Source organism: Grammomys surdaster, unplaced genomic scaffold (genome assembly GCF_004785775.1).
Source record: "Grammomys surdaster isolate TR1022 unplaced genomic scaffold, NIH_TR_1.0 136, whole genome shotgun sequence".
Lineage (NCBI taxonomy): Eukaryota > Metazoa > Chordata > Mammalia > Rodentia > Muridae > Grammomys > Grammomys surdaster.
The window spans coordinates 463,997-479,824 of record NW_021604594.1 but is presented as its reverse complement, the minus strand read 5'-3'; the positions used below and the strand labels follow the sequence as shown (position 1 = coordinate 479,824).

Genomic DNA, 15,828 nt, shown 5'->3' with positions numbered 1-15,828 from the left:
GGGAGTTGACAGAGGCTGGAGATGAATCCCATTCCGGCTTCTGCCAGATGTACCCCGCAAGATTCAGGAACCAAAAGGAGCAGTGCGCTCCACGGACGTAGTCTCTGATCTGCAAAGAACACGAGTTCCTGAGATCCAAGACCACCAAGCTGGGCACTCTACCGCAGCCTCCAGGAATCCACCGAAGGGGTGGGGAGCAGGTCTTTGCCGCCTCAGTCCGTGTGGGTGGTGCGGAGCGTGGGCGGGGCTCAGGAGCTGCAGTTCAGAGATCCGCGTCCCGCAGGAGTCTGCTGGTGCCCCACGCTCCAACCTGAGATGACCGCCAGCAAGCGAGTGGCGAAAGTAAGCCTATATAGGATGACCCTTTTCCTGTGTCCCTCCCCGCCATGCCCTATCCCCTCTCCCCCGGCTCTCTGAGCGCCTTTGTTTATTTGCTTACCAGGGCTGGCTGAAACCCAGGCATCCTCACCTTCTCTCAATGAAGGAGTGGGAGGAGGAAGGCGGTGTGTGTTTGTGTGTTTGTGTGTTTGTGTGTTTGTGTGTTTGTGTGTGTGCGCGTGTGTGCGTGCGCGCGCGCACGTGCGAGGGGGGGAGGAAACGGGGGGGGGAAGGAGGGAGAGGGACTGATTGAGAGAGGCTGGAAACAAAAAAGTTGTCATCTGCTTCCGGAGTTGTACTGGGAGATAGAATGAACTAGCTTTCCAAACTGGTTTCAGTTTCAATTCTGCTGAAAATTTATTAGTGGAGCTTATCTCACGCACAGGAAGGGCTCTGTTGCGCCGCCTAGTGGATACACCCAAATTTGATACCTACCTTACCCGAGGCCTCAGAAGCCAGAGATGCTGTTGGGCGGTGGGGCAGACCCTGGAATCAAAGTGTACAGAACAGTCCCTGAATGAGAAGTAACATTTTATGCCCTGAGTAGGTTACTTGCTGCAGATGCTAAACGCCTACTTTGTACTAACCCGGTGCCAGGCGGCAGGGGCAGAAAAGGAACAAAAATCTTGTTCATTTCTGTGTAGGACAATATTTGGTACTACCTGAAAGAACGGAAAGAGGGCAGTTTACTTGGGAATGTCTAGAGAGCCAGGATTGGAGATCGTGGAGGAGAAACGCTGGTGAGCTGGTACTGGCACCCTCAGGCTTTGAGTCTCCCCCAAACGCCCCTCTAGTCTGCAGAATTGAGAGGAAGGCTTCCTCAGGAGACAGGAGGGATGGTTGCTGGCCTCATCTTTCAAAAAGAAAATTCTTTTAAGATGGAGAAGTCTAGAGCAGACCCAAACCAGAACTAAACTTTGTTGGTTTTAGGCTAGTACACAATGAGACAGAGGGCAATTGCTACCTCAGCGCTAAAAGGTAGACCGGCTTTTGTTGCTCCAGAATCCTCAGCGCCAGACAGTTTGTTAATCTAACTCTTGCAACAACTGTGGGATAACTGTGTCTTCCCATTTCACGGAAGAGGAAACGGAGACATCAGGGAAAGTAACATGTCTGACCAGCTAAACTCTGCAGATGTAATGGGGCTGGAATTTGAGCCCAGACTGATAACACTCTAACTCACAGGGCTCTTAATGGCCTGTTTGTCTTCGCTTTCACTTCTCCTAAGTCAGGTGACTTACTAGCAGGCTTTGGGAGGAGCTGTGTGTCCCAGCTTGGGTTTCAGCAGTCATGTGAAATTCAGTCAGAATTCATCAAAACAACAAAATCCAAAATCTCTTATCCAGTAGTAATTCCCCTTCTGTATTTTTTGATACCATTTTGTGTTGTTCAGGTTGGCCTTAAACTAGATATGTAGCTGACAATGGCCTTTAATTTCTTTTTTAAATGATTTGATTTAATTTTATGTGTATGGATACCCTGCCTGTCTGTTTATCTGTTAACTACCTGTGTGCCTAGCAGAAGCAAAGGAGAGCATCAGATCCTCTGGAGCTGGAGCTAGAGATAGTTGTCAGTCACCATGTGGCCGCTAGGAATCGAACCCAGGTCCTCTGGAAGATCAACAAGTGCACCTCACTGCTGAGCCATCTTCCCAGCCAACCTTTAATTTCTTATTCTTCTGCCTCCATCTTATCCCTAAGACCTGGGATCATAGATGTGCACCACTTTATCAGGTTTTATGCAATGCTGGGGATTGAACCCAGGGCTTTGTGCATGCTAGACGAACACTCTACCAACTGAGCTGCATTGTCAGTCCAGGAAATATCCATTCAAGATCGGTGTTATACTTAAGCCTTTGTTCTTGCTCGAGCTATAGCACACGTTATGCTTGTGGTAAGATAGACTAGGCAACTGGCTGTACATAGAAGGCACAAGAAGCAATTTGTTAGTGTGATTACATATGGAAGATAGGCTTAGAGATAAAAGGGAGTGTGGGGAGTTTATATACTTGGGAGACAGAGTACAGATGATGTACAGCAGTGAAGGACCCCACTCCCGAGCCCCTGGCTTAGGGGAACTTTCTGCCTGTGTGTACACAAGACTTTCTCAACTTCATCTTTGTTGACATTTGGGACCAGATCATTCTTTGTAGGATGTTTCATCAGCATCTCTGGACTTTACCCATTGAATTGTGGCAGCAGTCACCCCATTTGTAACAGTAGAAAATGTTTTTAGATATTGGCAGAGGTGCCCTGGTGGGCAAACACGTCCCCGGATGAGAACCACTAGATTGTATCTATTCATTTTCACCAGAGCTGCCTTGAATATGTGAACATTTTTCAAACCATCATCCCCTTCTCAAAATGAGAAGCTCTAAAGTCCTCTGGGGAAGTCCCTTGGTCAGATGCACCATGGTATACTGGGGACTCTGGGTGTGCTGGGGGTGTGGTTCAGTGGCAGGGTACCACCTTGCTTTCTCAGGGTCCTTGGTCCCATCCACACTACTGCAATAATGAAACCAAACCAAACCCAAAACTTTTGGGTTGTTCTGCAGTGAAGAAGCCGTTTAGCTCAGCTTTCCCAAATGTACTTAGCCATAAGGCCCTTTTCCTGTAATAACTATTCCATGGGGGACCTGCACATGCTAGTCCTGTCTAGGCCCTTAGCCTGGGCTCTCTTTTTTTCTGCCTGGTGGGTTTGTACCTGCTCTTCCAAGACCCATCTCACAGCACACAGCCTCTGAAGTGTTCCCATCCCCCTCTTTCCTGGCTTTGTGCCCATTCACTATTCTTGTTTCTGCCATTACTCCAAAGACGTTCTTGAGGGCCACACCCTGCCTTAGTCAAGGGTCAGCAGAGGGTATTCAGTAAACTGCTCTTGGGAGAACTCAGGGATGCCCAAGTGATTAAGCCACATTTCTGAGAAGGTGAGTCACTCCTTGCCCCTTGATTACCATGTGTGATGTGCAGATTTCTCACCTGGGAAGCCTGGATCAGTCCTTTACCCCTGGGTGTGTGATGTCCTTGCCGTTCATTCTCCGAGTGCGTATTGTGTTGGAAACTGAGATATTACTGAAGAGAGAGGGATGAAATAGGACTCAGTGAGTTTTCTAGAAAAAGGGCAAGAGGATAGAGTACCTTGCCTTCAGAAAGAAGGCTCCCAGGAGAACTCCCTGGAGTTCTTAATATTTGAGATCACCTAATCCTTACACTGGGGCCTACAGCATCGCAGTGAGGCTGAAATCAGGTAATTCACATCACTCAGCACTGGGTCTCACACCAGCTGAGCGCTTCCTAAGTTGGGGCTCTGACCTTTCTCTTTCTGCTCTCAGGCTAGCCTGTTCGGGCTTGCTGTGGGGCTGACTTTGTGAGCACTTGACTTACACCCCTTGATGTGATCCCTACAGGAGCTGAAGGATCTTTTGAAGGAGCTTCCGCCATACCTGTGCCAACTGTCTAGCGATGATGCCAATGTGCTGGTGTGGCACATGCTCCTGCTGCCAGTGAGTGTCCATGGGGACCCTTTGGAGACTTAGGTTAGCATGGGTAGGGAGGGTCAGGCCTAGGATCTCTTCCTGGAGGTTGTGCTATGCAGAAGAATCTCTGTCTCTAGACCAATTTCAATTAGTCCAATCAGACCAATGAGCACAACAGAGACTTTAGACATAAGAGGACACCCTCCTTCAGACCTGAAGCTTCCAAACCCACCACAGAAGATTGAGGAGATGAACAGAATCAAAAAACAGAGCAGGCCAAGTGGCGAACGTGAGGACCTGAGTTCAGTCCTCAGCACCCATGTAAGAAGTCACAGGAGCTGGGAATCCCAGGGATAAGAAGCTAGAAACATGTCATTGGAGCTCACTGACTAGGCAGCCTAGCTCACTTGGTGATTTTCAGGCCAGTGAGAGGCCCTGTGTGCCAAAACAAGGTAGTATAACACACACACACACACACACACACACACACACACACACACACACACACTTTGAGAAAGGTCTTCCTATGCAGCTTTGCCTGGTCTGGAGCTTACTATGTAGACCAGGCTGCTCTTGAACTCTAGAGTATCTTTAGTTAATATAGTTTTTGACAAAATGAGATCACCTTGGGTTTTTGTTTTGTTTGGTACAGGATCATGATTCAGCTTGATAAATATACCTAGAAGAAAGAGGGGTTTTGTTTGTTTGTTTTTGTTTTCAAGACAAAACAAACAGGTCTGTGTAGCCCTGGCTATCCTGGAACTTGCTCTGTAGATCAGGCTGGCCTGTTTCTGCCTTCAGAGGGCTGGGATTAAAGGCGTGCACCACACTGCCTGATTAGAAGAAAGATAAAACAAGCAACACAGCCCTTTCTTAATTAAAGAGCAACACAGCCTTTCTTAATTAAAAAAAACTGATGGTCTAATTATTTAGAATCTGTGCCTACCATGCCAAGGTCTCACCTTCTCTTTCCACTAATCTGTCATCTAGAAAAATGGAGGAAGGCTTGAGCTGGGCCAACATCTGAGTCCCGTCAAGGACTTGAACTGGCTTGAAGCAGTTCAGGTGCTGGGCTTGGAGTAGGTCATGATTCTGGTTCAACACAGAACTCAGGTGTAGTTCTGGGCTACAAGTGCTAGGGGAAGAAGATAGTAAAATGAATCCTAGTTATGTCTCCAAGGAAACCAGTTTTGGGATGATGACAGTGACAGAGGAGGATCAGGTCAGAAGAGGGAAGTCATAGGAAGAACTAGGAAATGTCTTGTTTGGGAGACACTACAAAATCAAAGGATCTCTATGATTGGCTCCTCAGTTAGTTGTGCCAAAAACTTCCCAGCCAATCAGGAGCCCAGAGGAGATTTGTTAGGATCTCGACTTCCCTAGGACCTGTGATGAAGAGTGTAGCTGGCCCACATGAATAGAGAGCAGGGGCCTTAGGGATGAGCAGACCTCTTGTCCCAGAAAGACTTAGTCTTAATTTACATATTCATCCATGGGGCCCTATCTATCACTTCAGTTTTGTTGGGTCAGAGCTGTACTGGCCTTGTAAAGCTCAAAGAATGGATCACAATCTGGAGGACCTGGAGAAAGGTAACACTGAGAACCCTCACTACCTTAAGACAGGACAGTTCCTTTTACAGATAAGGAAGTGGAAAACTAGGAGGTTAAGGAACGTGCTCATGGTTACCCAGAATAAGGTGATGGGGCAGGAGCTCAGCGGCCTCCAGAATTCCATTTCATTTCTCTTCCCCTTCTTCCCTTCCCCTCCCCTCCCTTCCGCTCCCCTTCCTTCCTCCTTCCCCCTCCCTTCTCTCCCTTCTTTCTGTTTGCCTTCATGGATCTGTGGAAGCAAGAGGCTGATTTAAGCTCTGTCTACTTTTTTGTTGTTTTTTAGACTTTAGTCTGGAACTTTCTAAGTAGGCTAGCCAGGCTAAGCAGCCAGCCCCAGGGATCTACCTGTTTGTGCTTCTGGGCATCGGGATTACAAAGGTGTGTCATCATGTCTAGCTTTTTTTTTAATGCGGGAATTTGGGGGACCCAAATCAAGTGTGAGTGCTCACAAGGCAAACACTTCACTGAGTGAGCATCCCAATGGACCCTTCCTTTCCCTTTTCGTCTTCCTTCACATGAGACAGGGTCTCACTCTGTAGCCCAGACAGGCCTTGAGCTCACAGAAGCCCTCCCGCCTTGGACTTTCAAGTTTTTCTCTTTTTTTGTTTTGCTTGCGGTGCTGACACTCAAACCCAGGGTGCACGTGCTAAGCATGCACCTTGCCACTGAGCTGCATTTCCAGCTCAAGTCTTCTGTCTTAGTTTTCAGTCAAAACATTTTTTTATGTAACCCAGAATGTGGAAAGTAGTCGCAGTCTTTCGGCTAACATTAGATGCAGTGTGAAATCCTTCATCTGGCCCACCTTCCTCAAGGATGAGAGATGGATTCCTAGGGAAGCTCAGAGTCACTTAGTAGCTTGAAGCAGAACGGGAGCAGGCTTTGCCTCAGCTGTCTATAGACCAGACGCAGAGACACCCAGTGCTGCCCCAGGGTCTTCCCTCATCCTTGTCTCCACTTCCCAGGCTCAGGCTTCACTGTTTATCGAGACCCGGGAGCTGGGCATTTCTCTTATCTGCTCATTTCCACACAGTCAAGCCCAGTGTCCATTTTGCAATCTGTTACGGAGGCGCAGTCAGTTAGAATCTTGACTCTAGGCTGAAGACAGCTCAGTAGTGGATGTGCCTATTGAGCATGTGTGAGCCTTGGGTCCATTCCAACACTCAGAGCGTAACACAACACAACACAACACAACACACTTGACTCTGCTTTGCCACTATTGTAATTCTAGCTGTCTTTACTCTGTGTTTTCTTTTCTTTTTCTTTCTTTCTTTTTTTAAAAAGATTTTATTTGTTTTATATATGTGATGAGTATGCTGTATCTGTCTTCAGACACACCAGAAGAGGGCATCGGATCCCATTACAGATGATTGTGCGCCACCATGTGGTTGCCGGGAACTGAACTCAGGACCTCGGGAAGAACAATCAGTGCTCTTAAACCGCTGAGCCATCTCTCCAGCTCCAAATCTGTGTTTTCAATAATGGACACTCTAAAAGGACTTGGAGTTTGGCCTCAGCCTAAAACACCCTGATCTCTGTGCTGGATCATTCTGGTCTCTCCTCCTCTCCCCTTTCCTCTTCTTCTTATAGGGTCTGATGTATCCCACGCTAGCCTCAAACTTCCTAAATAGCTAAGACTTTATCTACCACCCAAGTGCTGGGATTGCATGTGTGCGCCATCACGTGATGCTGGGAGCTGATCCCAGGGCTTTGTCCATGCTCCGTAAGCACTCTGACACCTGAGCTGCATCTCCACCCACTGGAATGTTCTCAGAGGGCAAGGAGTAGTGGTCATGTGTGGGTTGTAGAGTAAAACAAGTACCAAGTTTCCACTTCAGCATAGTCACAGTGGCCTGGACATCACATACACACGGAACTACAGTGTCCTTATCGGAAGATGGAGATGCTGAGATACATGGCTTTCATACTTATCAGTAATAGCTGGCACATGTCTGTGCTGCCAGACCTTTCTAAGCCTTTGAAATAAAATAACGATTATTCTCATCTAAGTCCTATGAAGACATCCACTGTTATCACTGTAAGGAAACACACAGAGATCCAGTTACTTGCTTTAAGAGATCTACTATTAAGACAAGGGCCCAAGGCTGCCCAGGCAGGGTAGCTTCAGGGTCTTATATTCCCCGTACTCCGCTCTACAGGCTAACTAATGTGTGCCATTCCTAGTCTCAGATGGTTCAGGGTAGGTGCCCAGGAGAATCTTGAGGTCATGTGATCTCAATTCTTCTTGTACTAGCTTTTGGTCATCACCAAACCCTTGTCTACTCCAGTCCCTAAGTTTATGGTTTTTGTATTGTAACTGAGTTTGGCTGTGTAGACCAGGCTGACTTGAACTCACTCTGCAGTCCAGGCAACAGTCCTTCCACTTCACTTTCCAAATGCTGGGATTATAGGCATGTGGCTTTATGTCTAGGTTTTTTTTAATTTTAACTTATGTATATGTCTGTTTTGCCTGTGTGTATATGTCATCATAAAGTATAATCATCTTTAAAGTTTTCAGTCTTTAAGGAGTTCAGTGATGCCCAATCTCAATGGATAGCTCTACCAAACAACTCCAGCATTTAAGGCCCAGAGACTATTCCAGAAGAGGAAAATTGTAATTGCCAGAGGATCGGGGGTTTGCTGCGAGACTGTGTTTTGAGCAGCATCAGAAGCTACACCCAAAAAGCCTCACCAACATGAGATGCATAAAGACATCAGTAGACATCAATAGACATGCCAGAGTGGACTGGGAAAAGCCCAGCATGCCTCAGTCCTGTACAGTTAGCTTCAGGCGACTATGGAATTCTGACAGGGGGAGGAGTAGTCTTCCCCAGGGAAGAGCACACCAGTTGCTTATCCAGTACCAAATGGTCAGCTGTAAAAACATACAAATGAGGAACATTACGCAGACTGAAAAGTGTATGTGTGTGTGTGCGTGCGTGTGTGTGTGTGTGTGTGTATATATATATATACTTATGTATGTATATATACGTATATATACAAATCCACACATATATATACTTATATATGTACACTTTTATATAAGTATATATGTACATGTGTGTATATATACTGTATATACCTATATACACTATATCTATATCTATCTATATCTATCTATCTATACATATACATATACATATACATATACACACACATACACACAGCACACAGAAAGTGGGTGATTGCTGATGGCTCAGGAGTTAAGAGCACTGACTGCTCTTCCAGAAGACCCAGGTTCAATTCCCAGCAACCACATGGTAGCCCACATCTCTCTGTGCATGCAGGCAAAACACCAATGAACATAAAATAAAAGTTAAGCTTTAAAACATTAAAAAAAGTGATTGCTTTTCCAGTTTTAACTCTGGTGTAGTTTTCTTTTTTTGGTGAGTGCTGAACAAGCCCATAAAAGTGTAATTAAAAGTGAAAGTATAAAACCCTAGTCTGGTGATGTCACTGAGAAGCCTGCTCTTTTCTGAAGGGAAACAGGAGCAGGGGATCTCAGGGAGAGGGGAGGTACAGGTGGCTGGTGATGGTAGTGGACTGGGAGGAGGGGAAACAGGGGAGGTTATAGTCAGGAGGTATTGTATGAGAGAAGATAAACTTTAAAAAAAGAAAAGGATAAAACAAACAAAAATTCTAAGGGAAGTGGCTTGGCTTCAGAATGTTCTCACTGTGGAACGTTACTGAGGTGTAAAGAGTTTAGAACCGGGCAAATGTTTCAGTGACTACAGGAACTTGTGTGATGTTTTTATTTGTAACCTTACTACAACAACAAAGTGATTTTATTTAAAAAAAAAATCTCCTGGATATGGTGGTTCACACCTTTTATCCCAGCATTCAGGAGACAGGAAATAAATGGATCTATGAGTTCGAGGCCAGCCTGGTCGACAGAGTGAGTTCCAGGACAGCCAGAACTACATAGAGAAACCCTGTCTTGAAAAAACAAAGTCCTCTGAGGAGAGCTGGAGAGATGATTCTGTGGTTAAGAGTGCTATCTGCTCTTGCAGAGGACCTGAGTTCAAATCCCAGTACCTACATGGTGGCTTATAGCCATCTGTAACTCCTGTCCCCGGTGTTGACATTTTCTGACTTCCACGACTATGTGGTACTCACTCATACATACATGCAGGCATTCATACATAAAATAAATCAATCTTTAAAAATATTCTTTGGGGGGCTGGAGAGATGGCTTAGTGGTTAAGAGCACTGACTGCTCTTACAGAGGTCCTGAGTTCAAATCCCAGCAACCACATGGTGGCTCACAACCATCCATAATGAGATTGGATGCCCTCTTCTGGTGTGTCTGAAGACAGCTACAGTGTACTCATCAATAAAATAAATAAATAAATATTTAAAAAAAATATTCTTTGGGAGAGGGGGAATGGAGGAAGGATTTTGGGAGGGGGTGACCAGGAGGGGAGGGGGGCAGTGAGAAAGGTATTAAATTTAAAAAAGAAAAAAAATTCTTTGAGGGATATATCCCAAAATGGAATTGATAGATCACATTTTAATTTTTGGAGAGTTGCTTTCTGGTTCCCCACAGCATCTGCACCATTTTTAATTAATAAATTTGCTTTTTGATGATTTCATATCTGTGTTATTCACACACTGGTTGCTCTCACGCCTGCCTTGTCTCTTCCTTTCTCATACACCTGTTTGTTTTGTGTTATTACCCACTGAGCTTAACCAAAGCTGTTTGTGTGCTTTTATGGGTTCCTGCCCCATTTTTCAGGTGAGGAGTCTGAGGTTCAGGGATGGGAGGTGGCTCACTCATGGCAAGAGAGCAAAATGCGGGGTCAGATTTTCTGACACGGTGCTTTTGTGAGAGTCTATCCTCCATCTAATTCCTAAGGCTTATATCTTCCTGGTAGTGGAGGCCACCCAGGACCCTGGGATGGGGAAGAAGGGACGGCTAGATCAATGCTTTTGGAGGAAAACTGTCTTTCAGGGAGTCGTACCATCAGAACAGACCTTAGTTGCTTCTCTTTGATCAGGACCAGCTTCCCTATCGCCTCAAGGCCTTCGGTCTGCGGATTGATTTCCCTAGAGAGTATCCACTTAAGCCTCCCACACTGAGATTCACCACCAAGATCTACCACCCCAACATCAGTGAGGATGGACTAGTGTGCCTGCCCCTCATCAGCATCGAGAACTGGAAGCCTTACACCAAGACCTATCAAGGTAGGGTGAGCCTTCCCCAGAAGAGGGGCCCATGGAGAAGGGGGCTGCTGGATAGGGTTGTTGTGGACTTATTTTGATTTAATATAGGCTTAAAAGAGAAGAGATAGGGAAGGGGGTGTAACCCAGGGTGTAATTTGGTGCTTTCCGTGTCTACATAAGGTCTTAGGTTCAGTTACTCCAAATAAACTGAGTGTGATCACCCACACGTGGGATCTCAACACTTGGGAATTGGAAGTAGGAGGGTCAGAAGTTCAAAGTCATCTTCAAGGCAAGATGGACGAGCTGGTAAAAAGGCTCACTGAGCAAGCCTAAACCTGGTGTGATCCACAGATCCCACAGTGGAGCGATTGAACCAACTCACACAAGTTGTCCTCTGCCCTCTCCACAAGATCTGTGGCATCCATGTGACTCCACATGCACACACACACAACACACACACACACACACACACACAAATAAGTAAATAAAAAGTTCATTCTTGAGGCTGGAGAGATGGTTCAGCAGTTAAGAGCACTGACTGCTCTTCCAGAGGTCTTGAGTTCAATTCCCAGCAACCATATGGTGGCTCACAACCATCTGTGATGGGGTTTGATGCCCTCCCTCTTCTGGCGTGTCTGAAGAGATTGACAGTGTACTCACATACATAAAATAAATAAATCAATCTTTTTTTTTTTTTTTTTTTTTTTTTTTTTTTTTAGTTTTTTCGAGACAGGGTTTCTCTGTGTAGCCCTGGCTGTCCTGAAACTCACTCTGTAGACCAGGCTAGCCTCGGACTCTCGAACTCCGAAATCCACCTGCTTCTGCCTCCCAAGCGCTGGGATTAAAGGCGTGCTCCACCACTGCCTGGCAAATAAATAAATCTTTAAGAAAAATAGTTTATCCCCAATTCTGCAGCATGTTTGAGGCCTGGCCGGACTACAGTAGACCCTGTGTCAAAAATAAGTGGGTGCTGGAGTGATAGCTCTGAGGTTAAGAGCACCCATGGCTTTTGCAGAGAATCTGAGTTCAATTCCTGCACTCAGGTAGTGCAGAGCTATCTGTATTTCCAGTTCCAGGAGATCCAGTGCCCTCTTCTGGCCATTACGAGTGATGCATGCACGTGATGCACACATATGCATGCAGGCGAAATACTCATCCATAAAAATTTAAAAGGTATATACAAAAAATTTAAACATTCATTTAATATGTAAGGACTTTCTGTCTGCATGCATGTGCATGTCTAGTGCCTGTAAAGGCCAGGAGACGGTGTTGGAACCCTGGAACTTGAGTTACGGACATTTGTGAGGTGGATGCTGGGAATCAAATGCAGTTTGTCTAAAGAGAAACCAGTACTGTTAACCGATGAGCAACCTACCCATCCCCAGTAAATGTATTTAAAAAATAAATAAGTCCGAGTGATAAAAATGTTAGTGTGAGATGAACCCCCTGTTGGATGGAAAGATGCTTCCTGAGACACTGGATGGTTGGCATATTCTAGTAGGCGTAATTGAGACACTTAGCCATGGTGTGTGTGTGTCTGTGTTTGTCTGTGTGTGTGTCTGTTGGGGGGAGGAGGGAAAGAGGCGGGGAGGGAGAGGGAGAGCCAGAGCTTGGCTGCAGAGGGAAGAGCTGGGAATAAGAGGAGCTTCATCTCATCCTGTGAGATGGTGTTACCATTAGCCTGGTGGAATAAACCGAGACACTAAAGCTTAGGTGAGGGACCTAGAGGTGCTGAGGGGCAGAGCGTGGCTAAATCTAGGAGGTGTAGTGTGTTGGTTAGTTTTATGTTAGCTTAACACGAGCTAGAATCATTTGGGAAGGGGGGACTCTCCATTGAGAAAATGAGCGTCTGGCATTTTCTTGATTAAAGATTACTGTGAGAAGGCCCGCCCACTGTGGGTGGTGCCAACTGTGGGCAGCTGGTTCTGAGTTGTGTAGGAAAGTGGGCTATGAGGGGCAAGCCAGTAAGCAGTGCTCCTTTGTAGACTCTGCTTCAGCTCCTGTCCCAACTTCCCTCAGTGATAGAGTGTGATTTGAGACCTGTAAGCTAAATAAGCCTGGTCTATGGCTGTGGTCTTTCATCATAGTCACGGAAACCCTAGGGTATGTAACAAGCCTCTAGAGACTGTAAAAGGATACTGCTGCAATATCCATGCTTGAGAACTGCATGGCCAAGCTACACCTCCCCACCCCTCAAAAGGCAAAAAATAAACATGTTTAAGTAAGCTTATAATTTTGCGTTGAGCCCCAACTCGAATACCCCCAACTCTAGAGCAATAACAGAACATTGCCTGAAATGCAAATGCTGGAAATGTTGGGTATGTCTCCAGTAAGTGACTTAACAGTCGTAGTCCACCTGAAACAGGAACTGAATTCTTAATTGTATTGAACGTTCATGAATTTAAACTTAAATAATGTGTAGGAAGTGGTGACCATGTTGGACAGTAAAGTTCTAAAATATGTGGACTCAGCCCGGGTGCCAGACTGTATCTGGCCTGCTCAAGATTCTTAACCCAGGGGAACAGGGATCCTTGGGGCTGAGGGAGACACAAGAAGTGGGGCTTGGCTGAGCTCCCCCCACCCCCCCAGGAGGGGGCTGTGATGCTCTCTTCACTAGAGCTGTAAATGAAGGCATAGACATTGTGCACATGCTAAAAGGGTTGGATGCCACCTCCTCAGGTTCCTGAGAGCAGCTGAGAAAGATGAAACGCCACTGAGGCAGGAGTGGTGTTCATTCTTTCAGTTCAGAACCCCTTTGCCCCAAATAAAGGTTTCTTGGCAATCCAAGTCTAACAGAACGCCAGGATGTTTGAAAGATGGCTTATAAGTTAATGATCACTGCCCTTGCTGGAGACAGGAGCTCAGTTCCCAGCCCCCACATCAGGCTCCTCACAGCTCACTGTAACTCCAGCTCGAGGGAATCCAGCTCTTTGTTCTGGCCTCCAAGAGCATCTGCACACACAGGGGGCACACACACTAAAATATTAAAAATAAAACAGAAAACCACAGTGCCTCTTAATAAGAGTGAAAGACTCGTAGATCTAGCCCAGTAGTGCCTAGCCCCGCCATCATCAGAGAGGTTTCCTATTAGTAGCTGATAGGAGCAGTCAAAGATTAGGTAGAACTCGGGGAACCCTGCAGGAGAGGTGGAGGAAGAATTGTAGTAGCCAGAAGGTTTGAGGACACCAGGAGAACATGATCCACAGACATCAACTAAACAGGGCTCAGTGGGGCTCAGAGAGACTGAAGCCTCAGTCACAGAGCCTGCAAGGGTCTGCTCTAGGCCCTGCTGTGGTTGTTTGGCTTGGGGTTTTTATGAGACTCCGAACAATGGGAGTGGGGGAGTCTCTGACTCTTTTGCCTGCTTATGGGCTCCTTTTCCTCCTACTAGGTTGCTTCGTCCAGCCTTTATATGAGGGTTTGGGTAACATCTTGTTATGCTGTGTTTGGCTGCTATCACGGGGAGACCTACTCTTTTTTGAAGGAAAACAGGAACAGAGGATCTGGGAGAGAGGGAAAACATGTAGGGGGACTGGGTGGAGGGGAGGGATGGGAGGCTGCAGTCTGGATGTATTGTATGGGGGGAAGAATAAGTAAAAAAAAAAGAGAGAGAAAGTGAGTAAAAGTGAGAATCGAGAATCCTGCTTATCTCATGAGAAGCCTCTTTGAAGCATGGCGAACACTGAGATGTGTCTGAACACTATGAGATGTGTTGATAATCCTAGTACATGGCGGGCGGAGGAGCTCGGGTTCGAGGGCAGCCTGGGTTTCATAATAGACGAGGGAGAACTGCTAATCCATGAGTCAGGGCTTTAACCTCACCCATCGAGAATGAGAGTGACATCTGCTTTGACTGTGGAGCCATCCTGAGTGATGGTATGCTCTTGTGGTACCCTGAAGATGATTGTGGGCCTTCAGGAGAATCCGGGGATGAGTATCCCTTACCTCCTCTCATGGCTCTCCCTGGTCCTGATGCCCTTCTCTGTCCTCTTCCTCAGTCTTGGAGGCCCTCAACATCCTGGTGAGTAGACCGAACCTGGAAGAGCCTGTGCGATTGGAACTTGCTGACCTCCTGACTCAGAACCCAAAGATGTTCTGGAAGAAGGCGGAAGAGTTCACCCTTCAATTTGGAGTGGACCGACCCTCTTAATTCTGGTTCTGAAGCCTCTCTGCCTGGATCTTCTGCTTAGTGGATGGGTATCACAGACTGGTGCCAGAGGCCTTGGGAAGCCCATCCTGTGTCTAAGTTTTCCTTTGTAGCTGATGATTATGAATTTTGTACCCGGTGTGTATGTATGTGTTAGGGGAAGCTGTGTGGGGTGTGCTCCTTCCCTAAGTCATCTGGCTGGAGAGGTGCCATTCCCACATCCTCCATGGCTCCAGCGCTAGTGGGAGTTAGGTATACACAGTTCCAGGCCTGCTTTCCAGCTCTTAGGTCACCTTCCAGGCCAATTGGCAGAAAATTGAATGCCCCAGGGCCCAGGCACCAAGGGCTGAGAAAGGCAGGACTCTGCTTGGAAGGCAGGGCCTACAGAAGGTGCCAAATCTACTACTGAGTGATTGAAATCAACCACACTTGTAATAGGCATGGCCAGATTTAAGTCTTAAAACATCTTATTTTCCGCTGATGAATCTCAAAATTAAGAGTCTAATCTCCACCCAGAAATCAGACTTCATGTTTCTAAATTTTTTGCTCTCTGACTGGCTACATTTCTGGGGACTAGGCCTCAAACTGGGATTTGTGTACCTCCAATCTCCTGTCCAGGGGGCTCCACAAAATGTGTGTGCTTGCTTGCCATTAACTTCACAGATGAATTCCAGAGTTCAGCTAAGTTTTCCATGAGAGGATGGGGTGGTGTTTTGGGGCTTGTTTTTAAAGTTTTTGTTACATTTTTATTTATTTTGTGTGTTTGTGTAGAAGTGAGTAAGCATATGATGGCCTGGGAGTAGAGGTAAAAGAACAATTTATTGGAGACATAAATTTCTCCTTCCACTATGTAGGTCCTGAGGATTCAACTAAGGTTGGCTGTCTGGCTTGGTAGCCTGCACCTTTCACCTTGTGAGCCCTATGAGTGAAGTGTTTCATCAGAAAGCAGGCTGGCTGGGGACTAACAAAGAGTGTGACTCAGTGTCTAGTGGCTATTCCTCCATACATGATAAGAAATGCTGGCCCTGACTAGGCCATCCTCAGGTGGGCCTTCCAA

General features: G+C 46.4%; 1 protein-coding gene across 1 annotated transcript; it reads left to right on the top strand.

Annotated features, from left to right (window-relative positions):
* The first annotated feature begins 243 nt into the window (after positions 1-243).
* On the top strand, positions 244-15,295 carry Ube2l6 (ubiquitin conjugating enzyme E2 L6). Its single transcript, XM_028762989.1, has 4 exons — positions 244-342; positions 3,785-3,880; positions 10,459-10,645; positions 14,623-15,295. Exons 1-4 carry the CDS (start codon positions 316-318, stop codon positions 14,772-14,774), a joined length of 462 nt encoding a protein of 153 aa, XP_028618822.1. The 5' UTR covers positions 244-315; the 3' UTR covers positions 14,775-15,295.
* Positions 15,296-15,828: the final 533 nt, after the last annotated feature.